General features: G+C 36.5%; 1 protein-coding gene across 1 annotated transcript in view; it reads right to left on the bottom strand.

Annotated features, from left to right (window-relative positions):
- Positions 1-27,868, bottom strand: part of arhgap29a (Rho GTPase activating protein 29a) — an 86,255-nt gene that overhangs the window by 4,295 nt on the left and 54,092 nt on the right. The window contains 12 exon segments of the mRNA XM_030123325.1: positions 1,865-2,168; positions 4,157-4,274; positions 4,277-4,391; positions 6,083-6,220; positions 7,865-8,053; positions 9,853-10,016; positions 12,193-12,291; positions 17,230-17,358; positions 18,901-19,070; positions 24,091-24,281; positions 24,391-24,528; positions 26,536-26,718. Of these exon segments, the coding sequence (XP_029979185.1) occupies positions 1,865-2,168; positions 4,157-4,274; positions 4,277-4,391; positions 6,083-6,220; positions 7,865-8,053; positions 9,853-10,016; positions 12,193-12,291; positions 17,230-17,358; positions 18,901-19,070; positions 24,091-24,281; positions 24,391-24,528; positions 26,536-26,718 (1,938 nt within the window).

Raw genomic sequence — 27,868 nt, 5'->3', positions numbered from 1 at the left:
TCACCGGGGTCTGCAAAGTTAACGATAATTGGTTCCTAATTTCATTATAAACTGTCGGGTTGGAACGGGTGGAACTGAGTAGCGTAACGTTACTTTCTTTGCAGCTTGGGACATTTCCCAGGCACATTTAAACACAACACAGCAAACAAGTTTAAGGTAACATAACTTAAGACCTACCAGATCATATTTAATACCTTTTAAAGAGTTTTTAAGGTATTCAATGCAGATTTGTGAACTCAAGACCCAGTGGGAACACTGTTTTAAAAGCATTTAGACCAAACATTATTAAATAATCTACACCACTATCTACAGTATTTTTTAAGGTTGGTGGCCTTTGCGGGTGTTATATCAGGTTGAGTGTCGTTGTATTTATCTGGAAAACTAATGAACATAGACAGACTTCTTTTGCAGGGCTCATACACATTTTTCAAGGTCAAATTCAAGCACTTTTAAGGGTCATTTTCCAATTTTCCAGCACATCACCTTAAAAAATTTACTGGAATACATATACTCATGATTATTTTGTCACTTTTTTATCACGATGATGTACCTTATATTATGCTATAAACATCTAAAATTATATTTCATAATAGCAAAAAGTTTAGAAATTAAAGGAAAACACAAAGTTTTATCCAAGAAAAAGGGAAGCCACTTAAGGCGCACTTGCACTGAGCCAAAGATTAAAATAAAAATGTACCTGGAGTCGACCTGAGAACACCTGGAAATTTTCTTTTTTTGACATAAAGTTTTATTTTTCAAAATGTATCACCTCTTTGTAAGCAGCTTTAGCTTGAGTTAATATTAAACATAAATAAATCTGCTTTTTTTTTGTAACATTTGATTTTCACATTTTTATTGATGTATTTTCTTATAATTTCAGCCTGTTGTATCACTGTAAAATATTTAATGGGTGAAAAGAAAGAAAAAACAATAAAAAGTGGGTTACAAAAATAAACAAATAAATAAATTACATTACAGAGTTTGAATTGCAAGCATGTTCAAGCACTGAAACTAAAATTCAAGCCCACACAACATTGAAATTCAAGCATTTTCAAGGATTTCAAGCACCCGTATAAACCCTGTATATGTCATTCCAGATTTTGCATCAAAATTTTGCAGTTGGTTCAGGAGGTAGCAGCAATAAAAACAACAAACACTATATATACAGGACAGAATAAAATAAAACTATGTGTGAAGTATAAAAGACGATGGTTCTCTGATAAATACATATCCTTCCCAAAGTTTTTCAGAATTTCTTTATGTTGTCCTCTGTTATTCACAAATATCCTACATGATATTCATGCAAATTTTATCTTCCATACTGCCGAACTTCTGTCTGTCAGTATTCTCTGAAATATCGTGGACCAAATCTGTGGAATAATCTACAACCTGAACTTCAATCGACACCTTCTTTATCATTGTTTAAAAAGCATTTGAAAAGGACTTTAATTCGTGAAAAAATGTAAGGCTGTATATCGTTTGATTTGTATTTAATGATTTGTAATGTGATTTGCATTTTTATTGTTTTTACTCTAGTTTATTAATTCAGTTATATTGTATTTTTAATTCTTTTTTTTTTCTTTCTTTTTTTTTTCCTGTGTATTGTTCATTTCCGGGGAGGTATTCATATAAGCCTTTTTTGGGTTCTAACCTCTCCTGCACAATAATGTTACTTGTTTGAATGTTGTTGTTTTTTTATTTTCTCTTGCTGTTTTATGATGTGCAAATAAATAAATAAAAAATAAATAAAATAAAATAAACTATTTTCAGTAGTGAATATTACACACTGGAGCGGTGCTGTGTAGGTGAGGGAGGAGGTGAATGACTCGTCACTTTCTGGTCTGCTTTGTGGAACACCTCTTACCTCCTTAATGTCTCCTAGTGACTTGGAGTGCCTGCTCAGCTGCTGCTCCTTCTCCTGGGAGGTGAGTCGCGTGTGGCTGTTAATCTCAGTGGGTGAACTGCTGCCCAGGGGACTGAGCGGAGTGTCAAAAACCATCTGATAGTGTCTAATCAGGAGCTCCACAATGAGGGCCTGATAGGGGTAATCGACCAGAGAGGACAGAGAGACCTCAGCGTCCGCCTGCCTCGGCTTGATCAGCGTCGGCCCGAAGATGATCCCCAGGTTGCTCGCCGTCATCTTGTTTTCTTCGGCTTGCTCTGATACGCTGAAGAGAAGGAGCAAGAGGAGGTAAATAGTTTAGTTTAGTTTGTTTCAGACACAAACATTAATACAAAACATAGGGAAAAAACATAAATACAAGTGTTCAAATAACGCAAACCTCCGCCAAGAACCCTGAACGGTGTGCATGTGTGGATCGACTGTTTCTTTTAAAATTAAACAGTTTCAAGGTTGTTCCATACAGCCGAAAAAGTTGAAGCTTGGTACCAGTCATGTGTTTGTCAAATTATATTAAATTCCAATCAATATTTGTTGAGCTATAATGAAAAATGTGTTGTAAATGGGATTTTCAATGTTAAATATAAATGTCCACATTCCACAGTGGATGTGGACAATTTTGTGCCAGATACAAGACATTGTTAAAAGCTACGGGTGGATCAAATTGGAGGTTAATCGGAGTTGTTTTGAATCTTTTATGAATTTTCGAAAATTGCTCAATGATGACAGACAGGAAAATGTGAGATTTTGTGAACTTTGGCCTACTTGGCCCAAAATTTAATGGGTTGGTCCCAGGGCCTAGGCCTATCTCTGGGTACAATTTAGTAAAGATGGTTGAAGTAGTTTTCCTGTAAAGCTGCTAACAAACAAACAAACAAACACACAAAGTGATCACAATACCTCCTGGTGGAGGTAATAAGGGGAAAAAAAAGTAAATATGGATCAGTAACTCCAAAACAACAACTTCTTGGTTCGTTCTTAACCCATAAAGACCCAGTGCTACTTTTGTGGCAGTTCCCAAATGATTTTTTTTCTCTCTATTTAACGTTTCTTTAGTGATTTATCACCATTTATTAAAATATTAGCCTCTGTATCTTGCATTTTTTCAGTAAAAATCTGTCATTTTCCCTCTTTAATTCACCAATCATGTAGATGCTCATTAAAGCTCAGATTAAAGGAGTGATATTTTGCTTTTATTTTTTTTTTAATGGAATTATGCATTTTAAAACATGTATGTACATTTTTGTAATAGATTTATAAGTCTTCAACTAGAAAGAACCTGTGAAGGGAATGTATTGTAATGTGCAGACAGTGTTTTGAAGTAGATCTGATAGCTCCAAGACAAATATTCCTTTATAGTAAATCCCATTCTCTCATTAAAGGAGTGATATTTTGCCTTTTTTAAATGGAATTACGGATTTTCAAACATTTCCCTGTGGTCTACATAAACTGTAAATGCTCTGCTTGGGTCTGAATTCTTCATTAATTCAACTCCACAGCTCCATCTTCAACCCTATTTCTGAGTAATGACACCAGAAAGGTGGTTTTAAATACACATGAGCCACTTCAGGCCCCACCCCTTCCAGGTTGTTAGCTGTGCTGCTCTGTCCCATTCAACCAACAACTGAACATTTTAGGTAATCTGCTCCAAGTTTGGACATATTTTCAGTTTTTACTACAACCACTGCTGCTGATAAACAATTATGTCGTACTCGGAGAAGTGTTCGTCAGAAGTCTTGACCTTATATGTGCAAAAGTCGTGACGTAACTAGTTATAGACACAACAAATTAAGAAGGAATTAAAACAGGCAGTAGAAATCAACTCGATTTTTGCCAAAATGAATATAAAGATAGTTTTGCAGCACCTGGAGGGTTCAAATTCAAACTTTTTGAACTATTAGAGTCCAAATACACAAATAAATGAACCAAAGACTAATAAAAGTGGGGTTAGGAATATATAACCCCTTTAATGTTGAGGGTTATTTTATCAGAAACAGAGAAAACTGAAGAAAAAGTGACTGCTTTCAGATACATTCCTCTTTTTTATCATTATCGTAGATTTTCTTTTTTGTGTTTGCCACCTATGGGTAAGTACTTCACTGACCTTGCTTTTCTACGTAACACTAAAAAATGTTGTAAATTTCATAAAAGTAGTAAAATCTAGTTATGTCCTCCAATAACACGCTGAAGTTGAAATGTTGAATTTCAGAGTATTTCTATGAGTGAACTATAAAGGATTAAATGAGGTTTCCATACCGGTGCAGGTGCTCTATCAGGAACTGCAGCGTCTTGTAGTGAGTCGGCGGAAGGTGCCTCAGCAGGTCCTTGATTTTAAAGAGGACCCGGTTGAGCTCCACGCTGACCTGCGATGGGTCACCGGGGTGGGACTGAGACGCAGCGCCTCCAGCTCTTCCACAATAACACTCTGGCTTTCTTTGGCTAAACCGATGAAGTCGTTGTAATAGCGGAACAGGATGAGCGGCTCTGGAAGCTGCAGACGAGATTATGGAGGGGGGAAAAAAAAAAAAAAAGGAAAACAAATGAAGCGAGGAAGTTGATAATAAACAGAGACAACCAAAATATGAAAGTAAATAGACAAGGGGGACAGAATTAGAAACGAGATAGGCTCTGGGGGTATTACCGGTGGGACATATCAACCTGAAATAAACAGTGATAAATAAATACCTCGACATATTTGTTTTGTTTCAACACACTTTCGTCCGTCTCTGGGCGACCATCTGCTGTTTATGGAATACTCTCTAAAACCAGGGGTGTCAAACATATGGCCCGTGAAAGGGTCCAATCCGGCCCGTGGGATGAGTTTATGAAACGCAAAAATTACACTGAAGACATTAACAGTGATGTCAAAATCATGTTAGTTCAGGGGTCACATACAGACCAATATGATCACACCAGTAAAATAATAGTATAATAACTTAGAAATAATAACAGCTCCAAAGTTTCTCCATGGTAAAATGAGAAAAAAGTAAAACTGCATGAAAATTTGACGATTACCAATTATCCTTTCACAATAAAATGTGAATAAATATGAACAACTTGAAATGTCTTATGAAAAAAAAGTGCAATTTTAACAATAGATCTGTGAGTTCTGTTAATAATAATAATAATAATAATAATAATAATAATAATAATAATAACAATAACAATAACAATAACAAATAACTGAGGACTATTTAATATTCTGTTTCCCTTTTTATTTCAAGGATGTAGTTGTCTTTTTATTGAGATTGAGATGTTTGTATTTGCATTGTAGTCTAAATAAGGAAAAAAAACTATTATACTATTAAACTGTTATACTGAAGACAGGCAGCAATAACTTCTGTATGGTCGCGTAAGTCTGCATAAGGAAGAAACTACAGAATATTCGATTTTTGCATTTCTACTGTTGACAGAATTTGATGTTTGTATCTTTGCACTAGTCATAAGTTACCACAAAATAACATCTTAATTTCATATTTTGCACAGGAGAATGGCAGAGGATGGCCAAATGTTTGCTTGTTTGTGCACATACAGTCACGGAAAAAAATTATTAGACCATCAAAAATAATCAAAAACAACAGTTACGCAATTAAGTCCTAACTCCTGTGTGTATCATGTGACTAAAACAGACAGAAAAGAAAACATGGAATGCCTAAAAGCACTGTTTTTGTCAGTACAATACCATAGATATTGATGTAAGAACTGAAGTGATTTTGGTTATTATCAAGAAAACCATGGAAAATGGATAGATATCAGCTCTGAAATTAAACTACTATGAGCTACTTTGGTTGTTATTATTATACGTGCCCAAACAAATGTACCTTTAGTTGTACCAGGCATTAAAATGTACAAGAAACTGAAGAAAATAAGGGTGGTCTAATAATTTTGTTAAAATTGCAATTATTTTTCTCAAAAAATATCAGGTTGTACATGGTTGTTCAGGTTAATCACATTTTCGTAAGGTAATTTTACTTTTTTCACACTAAACCAAGAGAAAAATGTAGAGTTGTCATTATTTATATATTATGTTATTATTTTACTTATCCGGCCCATTTGAGATCATGTTGGACTGTATGTGTATGTTGAACTAAAATGAGTTTGACGCCCCTGTTCTAAACCCATGGGAGCTTTCCTCTCATTGTTTTTTTTTTTTTTAGGGATAAGGTTTCAAGTGCAGCTCACCTGTCTCAGGTAGAGTTTGAGAACGTTGCTGATGTCGTGGGGATAAAGTTCTGAGAGCTCCACCAGGTCTTTGCCGTTCTCAAATGCCTGGCACAGCTTCTCCACCCGGGATTTGGCACCATTCACGCGGTAGATGCCCTGCACAGAAGAAAAAGAACATGGGTTCAACACAGATCTTTAAGATAGATAAGATAAGATAAGATAAAGTAAGTAAGTCAGTAAGTAAGTCAGTCAGTCAGTAAGTCAGTAAGTAAGTAAGTAAGGAAGGATGGATGGATGGATGGATGTTGTTTATCCCAAACTGGGAAATTACAGCTTATTAATACAAATTATTTAGGTCAGAATGGTAACTCCAGGCAAACACAACTGCCAAAAGGAGAAAGAATTAATATACAGAACATACAGTACTGTCCAAAAGTCTTAGTCTTTGCACAAAACTGTGCATGCCTGTAAACTCAACTTTAATTCATTCATAATTACGTTTTCCACAGGCCATCAGGCTGCTAAATGAATGACTCTCACTCTCACACACACACTGAACAGGACAATCTCAGGACCACTACCACTGCTGCACTTTATATTCGGCTGTTACGTCATCATGGCTGTAACCACTGCATTTAACAAAGTTTACAATAATGCATGATGCACTTTACGACTGCTGCTACCGCTACTGTTGGTTTTGGGTGCTTACTTTTACATTTAGAGTTGTTAGTTTGCTTAGTTTTTTTTTTTAGATTTGCTTATTTATAAAGATAGTGCAATAGAATGTGATTGTGTCTGTGTGTTTTTACATCTTATTCTATTTATTATGTGGTTTGTGTTCGTTTTTACAATGTTTTTATATCGGATGAATGAATACCTTTAAGGATCGCACTTTTTAATTTCGTTGTACAATGTACAATGACAATAAAGACATATTCTATTCTATTCTATTCTATTCTATTCATTTAGACTCCTGTTTTAGATTTTTTTAGATTTGTTATAGTTTGTTAGATATGCTTCACTATATTAATATAGGCTCCTTATTTAAAGATAAATTGTTATAGTTCTTTTGCTTAGAATGTATATGCTTGTCGAAAGGGTACCTGCAAAGTAAGAATTTCATTGTACAATGTAACCGTTTGGTTTGCTGTGCATATGACAAATAAATTTATTCTATTCTATTCTATTCTATTCTATTCTATTCTATTCTATTCTATTCATTCAATTCATTCAATTCAAGCAGGAGAAAAAACAGAACTTTTTATGTGTACAAAAAACTAATAGCAGAGCCAATACATTAATAAATAGAGGTGATCAAGACAATATAGCAATTGCCATGTACACTAGTAATAACAAATAAATTCGGACTCAATACAAAACTTCACATCACTACTCAAAACTCACCTGTTCAAACTTGCATTTTCTTGAGCCCCTTTGTTCTCTTTGGTCTTTTTGTTTTGTTTGTTTGTGAAGTGTCTTTGAGTGTCCAAAAAAGTGCTATATAAGTGTCATGTATTATTATTATTATTATTATTATTATTATTATTATTATTATTATTATTTATAAATAGAGGTGATCAAGACAATATAGCAATTGCCATGTACACTAGTAATAACAAAATAAATACAATATGCTTTGCTGGAAAAAGGAGTGGGAAGAAGAAAACATATTAAACCCCACCCCCATCTCTCATTTATACAACATAACACATGACTTTCGCTTCCTTAATGTAATGTGATTTATTATTTTCAGTTTAGTGAATCTAAGGGTTACCATCTTTCCTATTTCACTGTAAATACCTTAATGTTGAGCGCTCTGTTCTCGATCTCTGAAGTACACTTCCGTATAATGAAGGGGATGCCGTCCTGGCTGTTTTTAGCTGCCTGGGTGAAGTCGATGCCGAACAAGTGAAGCCTTCCCTGGAGCTTCTTATGGCCGCACTGGATGGCCAGGGTTTCCAAACACTTCTTATGACAAGCCAACGAACACTGCACACAGGGTGAAACCAATCTCAGTGACAGATGACAAGAAACTGGACATATTAAAGGCCAATAACAGAAGAATAAAGCAAGTAATATCAAAGTAAGATGATGCAATTCAACTAGTTATAGCTACAGATGCCACAAGTAATCGATTAGTTATTGACCATTCAATTACTTTACAACTACTGACTGTACTTGAAGATGAATATTTGTTGGTTTCTTCCGTCGGCTACAACAGTAAACCGATTATCCGACCAAAACTGACATATGAGGATGTGATTTTGATCTTTAGGAAACACTTTTTCACAATGTCACAGACCAAATCTTAAATATAACCAAATAACATAACTAAAAGATTCATCAGCAATAAAAGATAATCATTTGTTGCAACAACCATCAAATAAAACTAGACATAAATTGGATTAACTGTGAGAAATCATGCAATCCATCCAACAATAACATCACCGACTAAATGAAATGTATTATGTCTCATCTAGAGAATAAAAACATGAGGTGAGGTGAGGTGAGGTGAGGTAAGGTAAGGTAAGGTAAGGTAAGATAAGGTAAGATAAGATAAGATAAGATAAGATAAGATAAGATAAGGTAAATTTAGGTAAGGTAAGGTAAGACAAGAAACTGTTATTGATAAGAAACTTTATTGTTAAGATAAGATAATTTATTGTTATTGATAAGATAAGGTAAGGTAAAGTTGGGTAAGGCAAGGTAAGGTAAGATAAGATACTGTTATTGATAACGTAAGATAAGATACTTTATTGATAAGATAAGATATTTTATTGTTATTGATAAGATAAGGTAAGATAAGGATAAGGATAAGATACTTTATTGTTATTGATAAGACAAGACAAGGTAAGGTAAGGTACGGTAAGGCAAGGTAAGGTAAGGTATGGTAAGATAAGATAAGATAAGATAAGATCATTTGGGTGCACCTCCATAAAAGATGCTCTAAACACCACTCATACATATAACACACAAGGCACAGCTCATTTTGCAGTCGACCACTTAAGTATAAATTTAAGTATTTATTAAAACCTATAGATCTATACGACCTATAGCCACCCTGGCTACACTTCATCTTATAAAAACAATTAAATCCAGAAAATCTGATTTTTTTTGTTTTTGTTTTGTTTTTTTACATCTAAGCCAGAAAAATACACAAGTGGTTTTTGTATATATTAAAATCAAGAATGCGAACAAGCTTTCTGATTTACTACTGTACTGAATCTCCTGAATCAGTTCCAGGAAATATGTCCAAGACGCTGCAGAGTTACATTCCTGTGTCAGTCACTTGTCAGCGTGTGTTGCAGAATTACATAATCTAAGACATTCCAGCAATCGTTGGGTTATTGTGTCATTCAGTGTATCTAATAAATCTGGACAGAAACTGAGTCTAAAATAAACAGAACTGGAGGGTGATGGAGGGGACTCTTTTAGAAGATGAACAAAAGGTCTTCAGTTTCCACTCCTGCTTCTCCCAACTGAGACCAGTGGGTGGATTTGGTCTCTGAGGAGAACTTGTGGCCAGTTTCAACTTCTCCTTTTATTCGGCTGTTGTGATGACCCCAGAGGTGGTCTGCCTCTTTTGTTTTTGTTTGATTTCTGCTCGCCACCACTGATAAAGAGGCCATTGTGGAAACTCTGGCAATGTTCATCCTCAACTTGAAATACTCTGAATGCTCTCTACGGACGCCCTATGGGTCCAAACAGAAGACCCTGACTGGACCGACCGGTGGCTTTAGTGTTTGGATTCTTTGAGGGGAAAAAAAAAAAAAAGAAACCAAGGTTACCTCTTCGCATTCTGCACCGTGAAACACCACCAGGCCGTCACACTCGCGGCACTTGGAGGGTGCTCGGAGCTTCCTCAGTTTGTGCGTTTGGGCGGCCTTGGACATCTGAGTGTTTCTAAACGGTCCCGGGGAGCTGGCCGTCTCGATTACCATTTCGTTTAAGCCTGCAGAGCAGAAGGAAAGTAGAGTTAATCTGTTTAACCCTGACCATAATTTCAGGGGAAAAACGCCTAAAAAGACATACCCACAGTAAATGAAGAATTACTTATAATACTTATAATAATAAGGTTCATATGGATGTTCTTGGTGTCTATGGACATTTACAGACCTCACAGAATCTATTCCCATTGTCTAAAATACTGTATCTATTACTATGCCTGAGTAAACTGTAGCAAACTAAAAGAGAAATTAGAATTTTTTTATCCTCGCCTGTTTTTTTTTTCGGCTGAATTGACGATGATATGCATAAATTAATTGTTTGTGTCGGAGATTTTTAATAGCGTATATTTCACCCCACAAAGATTAAAAATCATGTTTGAGCATTAAAGTTTGCACTAAAATACACTTTCGATGTACTTTTATTAACATTAGGGTCTAAACTTCGAGCAAAAGTTGAAAAAAACATCCATTGTCCTGATTTATTATATTTTTATAGTAGATGAAGATTAATATAATTTTTTAGGCCCGTGGGTGGGCTGATAGGGCTAAAGGGGTTGAGGTAGTTAAAAAAACACAGTAATATCGACAATCCAAGGAGGTTGAAGTGGTATTCTAAAAAAAAACTAGAAAAGCACTCGGAGAACGCAGACCTCCGCCAAAGCAGATCACCCCACCACCACCAGTCACCACCAAAATTTATCATTTGTTCCTTGTGCCAATATCAAAATTTCCTGAAAATTTCATCAAAATCCGTCCATAACTTTTTCAGTTATGTTACTAACTAACCAACCAACAAACAAACAAACCCTGGCAAAAACATAACCTCCTTGGTGGAGGTAAAAAAGCATAAAAACATGTAAAAACAGTGGATTAAAAATAGACTGAAATGGAGGATTCCCACAGTTTTCCAGACAATATTCAAAAGTTTCCATGACCAAAAACATAATTTTCATAACCGTTCACAACCTTTAAATACATGAGGAGACATGTGTTCTGTTGTCTGACAAGTGGTTTTGAGCTTTTAGCTGATTACAAGTGTCATGTAGCGTTACCATGGCAACAGATGGAACAGAGGCTGCTGCTGGTACCGGGCGCAACCAGGCTTAAGAGGCTATGACAGTGTTCCAAAACTTTCCCACTGACAATTATATCAATATCGTAAACATTTACAACCTTTAGGGACATGAAGAGAATTGTACTTTAATAAATTATACTATGAAAATTAACTAGCGTCCATTTTCAGTCTCTAATTGCCGGTTATTTTCATATTGAAAAAGACAAAAATCAAAAGGATGCAACGATTACTGATATAACAATGAACCGCGGTAAAATTGGCAACGGTTAGTATTAGCATTTAAATTCTAATTATCATGATAACCATGTTTGATTACCACACTTTTCTGGAAAAAACGCCCATGTAAAGATCTGCTTTTATGTCAAATATTTGAGTATAGTTTTAATTTATAACAATTTTGATTTTATATACCTAATATTTGGAACCAATATTCACTTTTAAAGTCTTTGAAAAGATTTATTAAGCATCTTTGTGTTATTTATGCAATAAATTATATACATTTTTCAAATCAGATTTTTTTTTTGTGTGTGTGTTTTCTGGCCTTTTATGTTTTTATAGTAGGTTAAAGTGAAAAAAATAATAAGCAGATGATATAGATGAAGTTGTGCTGAAAAAAAAAAGATCCCAAACATGGGTATAGTAAACATTTGTTTATATAGTATATAAAGGCAAAATCAAAAGTACTGAAAAATGGACAAAATAGGCTCAGACCACTAAGGGTTAATATTAGAATGTTTCTGTCAACAGAAGGTACATTGTGCCAATTATTTTATTAGTGTTTTTTTTTTTTTCCCCAAATACAACTTGGTTAAATAATTTCAGTGTGTGTATCAGTACTTTTTGAATATTCTGAGCACAATTTCAACAATACCAGGACAATTTTGGTCACAATAACCATGATATGAAATTTTCATATTGTTACATCCTTAGCTAGTATTTTGTAATGGTCTTTTTACTCGCTGCCAGCCAGGGGAATTTTTGAGCCAAGATAGGGAAAAAATTATCCATAGAAATTAAAAACCATGACTTTTCTAATATTTGACACTATTTTAGGTCTATGTTACCTCTATATTGTACATTTTCTGAAACTGCTCAGTTGAACTCACCATTATCCGACGGCGATGGCGGCTCTCTCTCGTCCAGGTCATCAGCGGACGACATGGTCCCGGTGGAGGGGGTTCTGGGTAATCTCCTCTTGAAGTCCCCTGAACAGTAATGAGACAGAACACACCAGTAAGTCCACATTCGTACGGTTAGTGTTTCTTCCCTGTTGTCTCCTGGGGTCTTCATGATGGTGGTGAGGGTCCGAAGTACTGACCACTGCATGGGAACTAGAACTGGGTGAATTTAATGCCCATGAACTTAGGTGTGGTCGGCTGGGGGTTGTTGATCGCTAAACAGTATGGGAGATGGCTGGTGATTGATACCTCTACATTGATTTAGAATAGGCCCCAATAAGGAGGCTCATCCAGGAGAAGTATCTGTGGGGACTGAGTGGGGGTGGGGGAGGGCTGAATGTAGGTACCTGAAACTTGTATCATCCTCCATGTTTCATGATAACACGTGGAACCGCTGAAATGTCGCTCCATCATGTCAGTGATGCAAAATCAGAAATGCCCGTTTCTTCTAAACCGCCCCGTTTCAGATCCATTTATTTTATTGCATTTCTCTGCAAAATTTATTTAGTTCTACTCCATAAATGTCATTGCCTGGACTGTATCCAATAGCACAATAAATCAATCATTAAGGACTATGACGTGCTTTTTTCGTGAAGTATATCACTGGTGTCAAACATGCGGCCCGGGGGCCAAAACTGGCCCGCCAAAGGGTCCAGTCCGGCCCGTGGGATGAATTTGCAAAATCCAAGTTAGGGCATTAAAATTAAAAATAATACCTACAAATAAATAATGACAACACCAATTTTTTGTCTTTGATTTAGTGCAAAAAACATTAAATTATGGAAATGTTTACATTAACAAACTATCCTTTAACAATAACGTGTAAATACCTAGAACAAAACAAAGAAATGAAGAAAATTAAGTGCAATTTTAACAATTTTCTGCCTGTTACTAAATGTTTTATGCATTTGTATAAATGATAAGTCGAGGCATAATATTGATAAAATTTTACTTTTATTTCTTAACAAATTCCTTTTTTTTTTTCAGGTTATTCACATCCTTTTTTTTTTTGGATAGTTTGCAAATGTAAATACTGGCATAAATGAACATTATTTTTCGCACTAAAACAATTTGGAGTTGTCATTATTTATTGGTTATCATGCTATTATTTTACTGGTCCGGCCCACTTCAGATTAAATTGGGTTGAATGATGTGGCCTGCAGAAGAAAATGAGTTTGACACCCCTGAAGTATATAAACAATATTTAGCTTTTATTCTTATAGACCCTATCGAAAGAGAAATTCAGATTCTCAGAAAAATCACCGCTCATCAATTAATCGTTAATGGATTAAGGTCAACCAACTAATGATTAATGGATTAATCGATAATTTGCATCCCTTTTCTGAACGTCCAAATGGGTCATATCTGATGACCATGAAAAGATGACAAACTGCATTTTACACCAATTATTTACATGTATTGATAGAATTAGTGGATTAGAAGATATTAACACTTTGGATCAGTCGATGCTTTGAGTTGAGGGCTGTTAAGATCAACCTGAGAAGGAAAACATTTATCTCTGTGACCCTGTTGCTACGATATGATGCATTTTGTTGAAAGGCGTGTTTGCATCATCAAGTCAACATGTAATAATTTGCATAATTTGAGAACAGGCATTGAAATCAACCAGAAGAAAAGACGTGATGCAAAAAAAATCTGTGATTTGCCAGAGAAATGCTCATTAGTTTCTTAAAATGGAGTATTTCAGTTGTTTTTTTAGCTAGAATATAGTTTTAGCTAGATTTACAAGTGCATAAGTAGTTTTAGTTGGATTTTAGGTGGTGGAATTGATGAAATTTTCAGTTTTAGTCTTAGATTCAGTTTTTTAGGTATGAATCAAGAAACCATTAAGACGGAAAAGGTTTTCTATTTCATTTTTGTTCATCATCATTATCATTTAGTGTAAACAAAAACCAAGCTGAGTTTACCTGACATACTAGAGTGTTCATGTTGCATTGTTTGTAGTGTAGTTGTAGTTTTTATGTTTTAAAAAACTGTCATTATTCTTATTTCAGTAAAGTTCAGTTTTGCCGAAAGGATCAATAAAGTTCTATCTATTCTAATGTGATCTAATGTAATGTAATCTAATCTAATAATAAGTTCAGTTTTAGTCAGCCTCCTCCATTTCAGAAACTCTCCAGCTCCTTAAAAGTCCTTCTTCTACTCAACAGTTTCCACCTTAAGGGCTCTTTTAAGGCTTAAGATACGTCGTGAATAACCTTTATCTTTATTAGGATCAAGTCTTGACTTTAAAGGTGAAATTCTTAGATCACAGCCATAAATTTCCTCACTGGGATCAACTCTTTACACGGGGAATCTGTAGGAATTCCGCCCCTGTTCTCATCATTTAACCCATTACTTCAACTGGGACACAGGTTGAAGACCCAGCTGGAAAAGTCCAGTTCATGAGTGGAAACATTATTAACCCATAAAGACCCAGTGCTACTTTTGTGACAGTTCCCAAATGAATTTTTCTCTCTATTTAACCTTTCTTAAGTGATTTATCACTATTTTATTCTAATATTATCCTCTGTATTTTGTGTGTCTTCCATAAAAATCAGGCATTTTCCCATATTTAATTTAGTGATCGTGTAGATGTTTATAAATGCTCAGATTAAAGTTACCTGTCATAATATCAGAAACTGAGAAAAACTAAGAAAAAGAAACTTTCAAAAGCTCAGGTTAAACACTGGAAAAAAATGCCCAAGTAAAAAAAATAATACAAGATATATTTGCTTGAATTAAGCAAAAAAAAATCTGCCAGTGGAACAAGTGAAAATTATCTTGAAAGATTTCTTGAAATAAGATTTGCAAGACCTATTGTCTAAAAATAAGTTCTTGTATCTCACTGAAAACTTACTCTTTAGGTGATTGTGTCTTATTTTAAGTGTGATGAGATATTTTGACAAGAAATGAGAAACATACATTTGGTAAGATTTAGATTTTTTCCAGTGAACTTGAGGATTATTATACCAAAAACAGAGATTTTTTTAAGCAAAATACATCATTAACTGAACATAAACCCAGTATTTCCATCCACTGTCACTGATCCAACTCTATGGGTTTTACTGGTGAATCAATGTTGTAGAAGATGACAGTGTTTCCACGGTAACTACCGAGCCTCTGATCGTCCAAATGGGTCATATCTGATGACCATGAAAAGATGAATAACTGTATTTTACACCAATTATTTACATGGACTGATAGGATTAATGGTTCAGAAGTTATTAAACACTGTCTGTTGGTAGATGGTTTTGGTCACCAGTGGTTGTTTGGGTCTTTATGGGTTAACGGACGTTCCTTATAGTTTGTTTTCCACCTGAAAATGTGGAGAGGTCTTGCCACATAACACCATGACACATATGGACTGTAGCACAGCAACAGAAGGAACACTAAAGAAACTAATGTGTTGCACAATGTTCAACATAGAGAAACCAGTGTCAGCTGTTGCTAAGCACCTTGATTGACAGATAACACGGCAACAACGTTGGTAGAACATCAAGTTCATATGAAAAAGAAAAAAAAATTAGAGCACGCCCCAGGATAATTCAGAGAAATGTCCCTGCTGCAACATGTGGTTGTTTTATCAATGACATCAGTGATAAAAAAAAACAAATATTCAGACTTAAGTTTACGCAATAACTAAGGGAAACAAGGTGAGGTGGCTTTTTTGGCTATATGGTGCAAAAATGCATCATGGGAAGTTTTTTTTTTTCCCCTGCAATGACAACTCGAACAAAAACCTGAAATTTAACCCATAAAGACCCAAACAGCCACTGAGGATTGGTGTAAAATACAGTTTGTCGCCTTTTCATGGTCATCAGACATGACCCATTTGGATGTTCAGAGGCTTCGTAGTTACCATGGAAACACTGTCATCTTCTATAAAATTGATTCACCAGAAAAAACCCATGGAGTTGGATCAATGACCGTGGATGGAGGTGCTTGTTTTTTGTTCAATTAATGATAGATTTTGCAGAAAAAGTCACGTTTTCTTCAGTTATCTCTGTTTTTGGTATAATAACCCTCAACTTCACTGGGAAAAATCTAAATCTTACCAAGTGTATTTTTCTCATTTCTAGTCCAAATATCTCATCACACTTTAAATAAGACATAATCACCCAAAGAGTAACTTTTCAGTGAGACATAAGAACTTATTTTTTGACAATCAATCTTGAAAATCTTATTTCAAGAAATCTTAAAAGAGAATTTTCACTTGTTCCATTGGCAGATTGTTTTTTTGTTTTGCTTAATTCAAGCAAAAATATCTTGTATTATTTTTTTTTAAACTGTTTTTTATAGGGGCATTTTTCCCAGTGTTTAATCTGAGCTTTTAGGAACATCCACATGATCAGTACATTAAATATAGGAAAGACAATAAGAGATAAATATGTATGCTCATGTCAAGCCAGAAAAAAAAAACCAAAGATAAAGGTGGACTAAGCTCTTTACACAGGACTGTACTTCAAATCCAGTGTTTTAATTACTGCTTTGAAACATTTCAGCAGCTATAGTATGGCGGTAGATGAAAAATTCACACGGTATAAGAAGTTAAAACAGATATAAGCACAGGGAGAAGGAGTCAATTGTCTAAGTTACGAACCTGACAAAAACTTTTCAAATCACATTCATATAAGGTTTTCAGTCTAGATCCTTTTATTAACTAGAAAAGCAGTCGGAGAGCGCAGACCTCCACCAAGGCAGCACCCCCTCCCCCGATTACCACCAAAATTTAATCATTTCTTCCTTGTGCCAGTATCAACATTTCCTGAAAATTTCATGAAAATCCATCCACAACTTTTTGAGTTATCTTGCTAACTAACCAACAAACAAACCCTGGAAAAAACATAACCTCCTTGGCGGAGGTAATAATCTGTTTGCTAAATTAAGGCGAACTAAAAACAGTGGGATTGAGGTAAGGTTTGTGTAAAAACATCTCATAGAGTAGATTTTCTAAGTTTCTACCTGGACTTGCAGTTGGTGAGTCCATGGAACGGGACTCGCTGCTTCCTCCGGCGCTTTCTGAATCGCTGCACATCCCTCCACCCTGATTGGTCGAGGTCCAGGGACGAAATGGGGCCTGAATCCGAAGTGCTGAATAAAATACATAAATAAAAAAGACAACTTTGTGAGACACAAAAAAGACATTTCCTTCACATTTTGTCAACATATGGGACTGCAGATGAAAAGTAGTTATTTTTACGAATTCTGGCATATTTACATGGGTGTATTTTTCATACAGCAATGTTCATAAATGTGCATGGTCCCTATTAAATAAACCAATAAAATAAAAAAATATATATATATCTTTTGAGTAACAGAAATGTATCATTAACACTTTCAGTGCCATGGGCCGATTAAATCGGCTTTACGAAAACAACCTGTAAAGTGCCACGGGCCGATCAGATCGGCTTTGGAGAACACGCCATATTTGTGTACAAACAAACCATCCACCCCCATTTCTTTCTCACATTTCGATGACGTTCTTTCTGTGTCCCCCTTTTGAGACCAAGCAGATGGGAATTTGAGGTCACGCGACCGAATAATATTTTTTATATCTTTTTAATGTTTCTTATTCTCCGGTGTTTCATCAGAGGGAGCCCTCCATGCCGGGGGGCGGCTGTGGACTCCGGGGGCTGTGGTGCCTTCTCTCACTGGGGTCCGCTCCTTTCTGGTGGGTGGGGGTCCCAGTTGGCCCTCTCCCACTAGTTGGGATGCGGGGCTGTGCTGCTGGTGCCTGGTCGCCGGGGTCGGCGGCTGCCTCCTGGTGCGGATGGCTCCCTGAGACAGCGCCTCCTAAATTGATGTTTTACTTTTACTTGTACATTTTTGTTCTGGTCTACCCGTGCTCAGTCAGTCTTCTTAAGTATGTGTGAGCTTGTGGGTTTGCATGTATATGTGTGTGTGTGTGCGGGTGGGGGTGGGTGTGGGTGGGGGGCGGTACTGATTTTTAAACTGATATGTAAAGCACTTTGTGCTACAGTTTTTAATGTATGAAAAGTGCTATATAAATAAAGATTATTATTATTATTATTATTATTATTATTATTATTATTATTATTATAAATTATGCAAATTACGATCAATAATGAATCAGCTGCGTCCGGTGCGTTTTGGATCTAATCAGCAATCGGTCGGATGTTACCGAGTGGTTTCCTGCAGGATTCTTCAAATATTATAAAAACGACGCGAAATACTGAAAAACGGCCAAATTCTGTGGCACTTTTAAGGCTTATTAGCCCCTTAACTGTCTGGCACTTAAAGAGTTAATAACCCTGTTCCAGTTGACTTCAGTACCAATAAATACTGTTAACCATTCACTAAATACCATTAACCTACTATAAGGGCCTTAATACTGCAATGTTTTCACCTAAATAGGCTGAAAAATTGTGAGCCCATTAATCCCTGATGCAATCATTAGCCAAATGCTTTGTGGAGCCGCATTCCTAAGTAAAACAAAACAAACAGAGATAATGAGAGAAGGAAGTCGGCTGCAGTCTAGAGCTTGTCTTAAGAATTCTGTCTCCTATCTCTGCCCGTTCTCTGATTATTATTATTAATCCAGGTCATGGATATTAGTACAGACACCTCTTATATAACAGCAGAAGTTCACAGATTACATATAAAGCCGTATACCTTGGATGTCGGTGCTACTGTTGGAGCGTCTTTCTGAAATCTTGGGGTGTTGGGAACCGTTGGGACCGTCCACATCATCTGGACTCAGGATGTCGGAGGTGACGGACGCCTGTGATAGGTTACTGTGGGATGAATGGCTGCCGCTCAGGGAACGCTTGTTGAAAAGCATCCTGTGGAGGAACAAGACGGAATGGACTTAATGGCATTTAAGACGCTACTAATGTTTGAGTATTTATTTATGTAACTTTGATTTAAACTCGGAGATATATTGAGGATGCAACCTCATTTACAATAAAGCCAAGACAGAACAAGGCATATGAAACATCCAATCAGAAATACCGAAAAGTAAACGTGACAAAGACAAATTGAAAACAGAGAAGAAGAAGTCTACTTAAAAACAGGAGCAGCTGGAGGTAAAAGAAGATGGAATTATGGATTTAAAACACAAAATATTTGAAACATACAATGCCGTATTAGAAGTCGTGCCATATGTTTTTGTCAGATGTTTTTTTATTTTATATTTTCTCACAGTAGAGCTGCGCAGGTAATTCATGCCATCTTTGGTTGACTGCAGTACTGAAGAAAAAAATAATAGGATGTCAAAATAAATTTCATAAATAAACTAGAAGCACTCGGAGAGCGCAGACCTCCGCCAAGGCTGATCAGTGGCCCCCCCTGTGGGCCCCCCCCACGCCAAAGAGGTTATGTTTTTGCCAGGGTTTGTTTGTTTGTTTGTCTGTCTGTTTGTCTGTCCGTTAGTGTGTAACATAACTCAAAAAGTTATGGACAGATTTTGATGAAATTTTCAGGGTTTGTTGGAAATGGGCCCCCCCGTGGGCCCCCCCACCCCCGATCACCACCAAAATTTAATCATTTCTTCCTTATCCCATTTCCAACAAACCCTGAATATTTCATCAAAATCTGTCCATAACTTTTTGAGTTATGTTGCACACTAACAGACAGACAAACAAACAGACAGACAAACAAACAAACAAACCCTGGCAAAAACATAACCTCCTTGGCAGAGGTAAAAAAAAAAAAGAACAAAAACTAAGAAGTGCCAAAAAGTCAAAGTTATAAAGATGAACTAAAAACAAAGATACTGACTTAAAGACATGAGCAGCTGGAGGTAAAATACGAAGTGATTAAGGATTTACATTGTCCTAATGATAAAAGCGTGGTAAGTTTCAGATGGTTTTGGAGAGAGTTTTAGGTTTCAGGTACACAGTAAGAAAAACGGAACTTTCCCAATTCAGTACGCAGTGACGGAAGGAAGGAGTAACATCCATGGTTGAAGGAACATAAAGATAGATAATGTACAGATATTGGGCTGCACTTAAACTGTTGCAGGATGGTTAAAAAAAAAAAAATCCGCCTAAACTTGTTTTTTGCCCAAAACACAGTAACAAACTCTATTTTTGCAGAATGAGTCTCCATTTCCATTGAATATATTCTCTCCCTCTTCAGAGGCTGTGGTTAACAAAGTATTTATGCTTAATGGTGGTAATAAAACTGTTTTGAGTAATTTTACAGCTTTGGAAACCACAGTGACAACTGAAGTGATGAAAAATCAACAACTTAACATCATTCTTCTGTGCAACTGTGAGACAAAATTGTGGCAAAAGGCCCAAGTAAATGTTGCTTCACAAATATAATAAAGAAATAACTTGTACTAAACTTACTATCACTATGTCATATTAATGTTTTTATATTATTCCTACTTTCTTTTTTTTCATTTCATTAAAAAAACAGACATTATAACAAACTAAAACATACAAAGAGCAGTATAAGATGTATTTTTATAACTCCTTCTATAACTTTTTTTTTTTACCATCTTTCCTGTTCTATATACTCACTTTACTGTAAATGCTACTGTCTTACCTTAAGATTAATGACAACTAAAATCTAGACAGATAGACAGACAGATAGACAGATAGATAGATAGATAGATAGATAGATAGATAGATAGATAGATAGATAGATAGATAGATAGATAGATAGATAGATAGATAGATAGATAGATAGATAGATAGATAGATAGATAGATATTATTGATGTATAGCAGCAGCATGACAAACGGTAAAAATCGAAAATAAGAATAAAAATAGAATACAAAAGCAAACACACTAGACATAATAAATTACATCTATAAAAGAGAAAATCTGGAAAATCAAACAGTAAATAAACTGTAATGTGCAAAGTAAAATGGATTTTTTTTCCAATAAGATTTCACTTTAGTACAAGTGACACATAAATTTAGAGCATCTGACACTGAAAAACAATCCTGAAACAAGCAATTTTCAAAAAAAAAAAAAAAAAAAAAGCCAATCAACAGGTTAAACTGCTATAGAAAACCCCTGGTGGTCTAATAGGCATTTCCAAAGCTGTTTTCTCGAGGATTAAGTGATCGTTTATATTTGCTAATTTCTTAAAGTACTTAAGTGGTCGTCAGATCATGATCAGCTCCTCCTCTTCATCAACTTGATTAAGGCTCAACCGTGATTAAACGATAAGGATCACGGACGTGGAACAGCTGACGCGTTGGCCATTCAACTCATTGTCAACATAAGTATCCTAATATATCTCACAATATGCCAGATGTAGGTCAGTGGCCTATATTTAACCATATGAAGGCCAGCGGTGTGGGCGTGTGCATGTTCGTGCGTCCGAGTTTCATTTCCTCTCTCCAGAGCTGAATCCTTTTGATCACAGAGATCAGAGTTGGGGGGTTTTGAGGGGGGTGGGGGGTAAAGGGAGAAAACTAAGTGAGAACAAAGCACTCTCTTATTTCCATCTGTCTAGTGTGTGTGTGTGTGTGTGTGTGACTATAAACCTGTGTCAACAAAACTCTCCCAAAAGGAAACTGACTCTTATAACCAAACCCCTAAACGAAAGCGGTCACCGTGAATCGCCCTGTGGTCAGTCGGCAGTTATTTTCCACATAATTCTGACAGAAAGGGCATATAATATAAAAGCCGCTAAAAAGGTCACTTTCAAAGCGCTTTAGTGTGACTGGTGGCGAGCTCGCTGCCCCGACTCCTCCGTCCCGTGACCGCAGTCATTTCCGCAGGAAGCCCTGGCCAACCCAATTGTTTTACGCTTTCCAAAACAAACCGTCTCTCTCAATCACTGCACCTCGTACAGTGCCACGGAGCCGTCTTTAAAAAATACCCCAGTCACTTCCTTGATAAAATCGGACAAACATAAACACAGATAATGCCAGGGGCTGACGTAGGGAAGAGGGGGTGTATTCCTGAACATGTGATGTGGATCGCTTCCAAAAATGCGCAACAACCCTGTAATATGTGAAATTATGTGCAATAAGTCGTGTGATAATCTTCTGTTCTGCAATAACAATGCAATATTTATCAAGTATAAATGCACAATTTTTTTATATAGACTTGAGTTCATAAATGTACATACTGTTTTCAGAGGTTATACATAGTGTTAATACTGTTCGTAGATACACATAATGCCACATAATTTCATTGTACACACAATGACGATACAGGCTGTTCTATTCTATTCTATGCTATGCTACTTTATGGCATGCTACTTTATGCATGCTATTCTATTTTATTGTATGCTATGCTATTCTATTCTGTTTTGGGATTTTGTTTACATCTATTCTTATCTCACTTTTGCAAAAATTTTATATTCTATTATCTTATTTTAGTTTTTGTCATTTCAAATTCAATCTATTCTTATTTTCTGACGTACTGGTGTTTTATTAATATTGTTGCACTGACTGAACTAGCACCTTTAATTTCATTGTACACACAATGGCAGTACAGGCTGTTCTACTTTATTCAGTGCTATGCTATACTTCACCATTCTATTCTATTCTATTCTATTCTATTCTATGTTACCCTATGCCATGGTATGCTATGCTACGCTATTCTGTTCTATTCCATTCCACTTTATTCTATGCCACTCCATGCTATGCTATGTTACCCTATGCTATGACATTCTATTCTATTCTACTCTAAGCTATTCTATCCCATTCCATTCAGTTCCATTCTACTCTACGCTATTCCATTCCGTTCCATTCTACTCTACGCTATGCCATTCTATTCTGTTCCATTCTACTCTACTCTAAGCCATTCCATGCCACTCTACTCTATTCCACGCTACTCCATTCCACTCCACGCTATGCCATTCCATTCCACTCTACTCTATTCCATTCCATTCCACTCTACTCTATTCCATTTAATTCCACTCCACCTTTGCCATTCCATTCCACTCTACTCTACTCTACGCTATGCCATTCCATTCCATTCCATTCCACTCTACACTATGCCATTCCATTCCATTGTACACTATTCCACTCCATTCCACTCTACTCTACTCTACGCCATTCCATTCCACTCTACGCCATTCCATTCCACTATACTCTACCCTACGCTATGCCATTCCATTCCACTCTACCCTCCGCTACGCCATTCCATTCCACTCTACGCTATGCCATTCCATTCCATTCCATTATACGCCATTCCATTCCATTCTACTCTACTCTATGCCATTCCATTCCATTATACGCTATTCCATTCCATTCTTCTCTACTCTATGCCATTCCATTCCACTCTACTCTATTCCATTTAATTCCACTCCACCTTTGCCATTCCATTCCACTCTACTCTACTCTACGCTATGCCATTCCATTCCATTCCACTCTACACTATGCCATTCCATTCCATTGTACACTATTCCACTCCATTCCACTCTACTCTACGCCATTCCATTCCACTCTACGCCATTCCATTCCACTATACTCTACCCTACGCTATGCCATTCCATTCCACTCTACCCTCCGCTACGCCATTCCATTCCACTCTACGCTATGCCATTCCATTCCATTCCATTATACGCCATTCCATTCTACTCTACTCTATGCCATTCCATTCCATTATACGCTATTCCATTCTATTCCATTCTACTCTACTCTATGCCATTCCATTCCATTATACGCTATTCCATTCCATTCTACTCTACTCTATGCCATTCCATTCCACTCTACGCTATTCCATTCCATTCCACTCTACTCTACTCTACGCTACGCCATTCCATTCCACTGTACCCTACCCTACACTATGCCATTCCATTCCATGCTACTCTACGCCATTCCACTCTACTGTACTGTACTCCACATGTGTTTTGTGGTTTCACAGAGGGAGTATGTCCATGTCTTACCCTGTGTTTTGTGTGACGGCTGTATCGAATGAGTGCGACTCCAGACGAGGCCCGTCCGTGGGCAAACTCCTGACAAAGTCAATATAGCGCTGGCCCGGCTCGTAAAGTTTGGCATTTTCACAAAGGCTCTGGTGGTTGACGGGGAGAGACACAACCTGGGCCTGCTGGAGCTGGAACCAGTTGACCGTCACCTAAAAACCAACAGCGAGAAAACATTACCCTTTGCAGTTTTTTCTGAGCGTGGGAGGGCATTTGCAGACGGTGCAACCTGCGTTTTCAACTGCAGAACTTTGCACTTACAGCCTTGAGGGTGAGGTCGCACTGAGAGACCATTTCCCGGAGCTGAGTGATGATCACACTTTTGGTGTTGGCCAGGTCGACTCTCCTCACGCCGACATCGACCTGACAGGCTTTGCAGTGTTCTCTGGCCTCTTCAGCCTGTCAGACAGATAGATGGATGTAGTTTATTCATCCAAAACTGGGAAATTACAGTGTAGCAGCAGCAGCTCGACACACAATAAAAATAGAATGCACTGGAAAAAATCTAAATCTTACCAAGTGTATTTTTCTCATTTCTAGTCAAAATATCTCATCACACTTAAAATAAGATATAATGACCTAAAGAGTAACTTCAGTGAGATGTAAGAACTTATTTTTAGACAATAGAGCTTGAAAATCTTATTTCAAGAAATCTTACCAAGATAATTGTCACTTGTTCCATTGGCAATTTTTTTTTTTTTTTTGCTTGAATTAAGCAAAAAAATCTTGAATTAAGCAAAAAAAAATCTGCCAATGAAACAAGTGAAAATTATACTGGTAAGATTTCTTGAAATGAGATGTGTTGCTTTTTATTGCTTCTGCTCTAATGCTTTTAATGTTTTATGTAAAGCACTTTGAATTGTCTTGTAAATGAAATGTGCTATATAAATAAACCTGCCTTGCCTTGCCTATTGTCTAAAAATAAGTTCCTATATCTCACTGAAAACATGGAGAATCAGCGTTCAGTTTCTATGCTCCGTATATCTGGAACAAACTACCAGAAAATATCAGGTCTGCTGAGAGTCTGAGTTCTTTTAAGTCAAGGTTAAAGACTCACATGTTCACTGCTGCCTTTGACTAAAAGGCTTTTTACTTTTTAAATGTTATATTCTCTTTTGAAACTCTGCACTGCAACTCTTACTTTAATATGTGTGTGTTTTTATATTTTTGGGTTTTATGTGTTGTTTTCTTACTTGCTGTTTTTAAACAACTTTTACATGTTTCTTTTGTATTTTTTTTTAAACGTGTTTCTTTTTCCCTTGTTATTGTATTTCAATTTCCTGTGTGAAGCACCTTGAATTGCCTTGTTGCTGAAATGTGCTATACAAATAAACTTGTCTTACTTCTGAAAAGTTACTCTTTAGGTGATTATGTCTTATTTTAAGTGTGATGAGATATTTGGACAAGAAATGAGAAAAATACACTTGGTAAGATTTTGATTTTTTTCCAGTGAAGTTGATTGCTATTATACCCAAAAACAAAGAAAACTGAAGAAAAAGTTACTTTTTTTTTTTTTTTTTAAGCAAAATACATCATTAACTGAACATAAATCAAGCGTCTCCATCCACTGTCATTTATCAAACTCCATGGGTTTTACTGGTGAATCAAATCAACGTTGTAGAAGATGACAGTGTTTCCATGGTAACTGCAGAGCCTCTGAACATCCAAATGGGTCATATCTGATGACCATGAAAAGACGACAAACTGTATTTTACACCAATTATTTACATGTATTGATAGAATTAGTGGTTCAGCAGGTATTAAACCTTTTTAGATCAGTAGATGGTTTTGGTCGTCAGTGGCTGTTTGGGTCTTTATGGGTTAAATTTCAGCTTTTTGAGTCGTCATTGCGGGAAAAAAAAAAATTCCCATGATGCATTTTTGTGCCATGTAGCCAAAAACGCCACCTCACCTTGTTTCCCTTAGCTATTGCGTAAACATAAGACTGAGTATTTGGGGTTTTTTTTTAATCATTCTGATGTCATTGATAAAACAACCACATAATGCAGGAGTATCCGTACTATCTTATCCTACTAGAACATTATGTGCCTTTGAGCAAACTCTAAAAATTGACTATGAGAGACACTTTTTTCCATACTTTATTAAGACTTTCATACAAAATTCCAAACTTTTACAGGTCTGGAAAACAGCGTTTCAAAATTCCAACCTTTTTAAGACTTTCAAGACCTGTGTGAGTATCCTGTGTATGTGCCAAAATAAACTTGTAAGGTTCAAAACCAGCTGTAATATTCAGAATGAGACATTAAGTGCGAATAGATTTATGACCAGAGGCATCAGACGTAGGTGAGTTATTGTAGAGTGGGAAAGAAAAGGGCTGTGCACCATAGAATGATTACAAGACTGGGAATTATTCACTGATAAACAGAATGTGAAAGAATGCTGTACCTTCTGCAGTGCCTCCTCCTCCAACCTCCTCCTCTTCTCCAGCTGTTTGGCCGCCGCCGTCCCCCCTCCGCCTCCGGTCTGCTCCTCCTCCAGGCGGCTGGTGGACACCTTGGCCTTGTCGTACTCCTCCTGCCGCTGGGCCTGCAGCAGCCGGGCCTTCTTCAGAGCGCTGTCCGCCTCGTGCTGGAAACACAACACATATATTTATATATTATGTTCATACCAGGACACATATACAGGGTGGGGAAGCAAAATTTACAATGAACATTTAGTTGTTTTTTTCTCAGCAGGCACTATGTCAACTGTTTTGAAACCAAACATATATCGATGTCATAATCATATCTAACACTATTATCCATACCTTTTCAGACACTTTTGCCCATATGAGTAATCAGGAAAGCAAACGTCAAAGAGTGTGTGATTTGCTGAATGCACTCGTCACACCAAAGGAGATTTCAAAAACAGTTGGAGTGTCCATAAAGACTGTTTATAATGGAAAGAAGAGAATGACTATGAGCAAAACTATTACAAGAAAGTCTGGAAGTGGAGGAAGCAACAAAAAAAACGTACCAAAGCTTTTATTAAAGCTCTCAAATCCAAAATCCTAAAGGATCCAACCAAATCCATGAGAAAAATGGCAATTGAACTTGAGGTAGACAACAAGACCGTTAGAAATGCAGTAAAATAGGATTTGAAGTTAAAATCTTACACAAGAACACCAAAACACTTGTTGACAACAGCAACAAATCCAACTTTAGCAGTTTTTGGGAATCATGTTTATGGCCGCCTTCTAGCCCAGATCTAAACCCTCTGGATTCTGCTATTTGGGGCGTGTTAGAACATGCTACCAATAGAACATCACACAGCAATGTCCACTTTCTTAAAGATACTATGAAAGAAGAATGGGAGAAGTTGTCACCCGAATATTTGAGGAACACTTGCGCAAGTTTCAGGAAGCGTGTGAAGGCAGTTATTGAGAAAAAAGGAGGACACATAGAATAAAAACATTTTCTATTATGTACATTTTCTTGTGGCAAATAAATTCTCATGACTTTCAATAAACTAATTGGTCATACACTGTCTTTCAATCCCTGCCTCAAAATATTGTAAATTTTGCTCCCCGACCCTGTAGAGATTATGTACAGCAGGGGTGTCAAACATACGGCCCGCGGGTCAAAACTAGCCCGTCTAAGGGTCCAATCCAGCCAGTAGGATGATGAAATACAAAAATTACATTGAGATATTAACAATTAAGGATGTTAAAATCATTTTGGTTTAGGTTCCACATTCAACCCAATTTGATCTCAACTGAGTCATTCCAGTAAAATACTAT

Source organism: Sphaeramia orbicularis, chromosome 20 (genome assembly GCF_902148855.1).
Source record: "Sphaeramia orbicularis chromosome 20, fSphaOr1.1, whole genome shotgun sequence".
Lineage (NCBI taxonomy): Eukaryota > Metazoa > Chordata > Actinopteri > Kurtiformes > Apogonidae > Sphaeramia > Sphaeramia orbicularis.
This window is presented reverse-complemented; position numbering and strand designations above follow the sequence as displayed.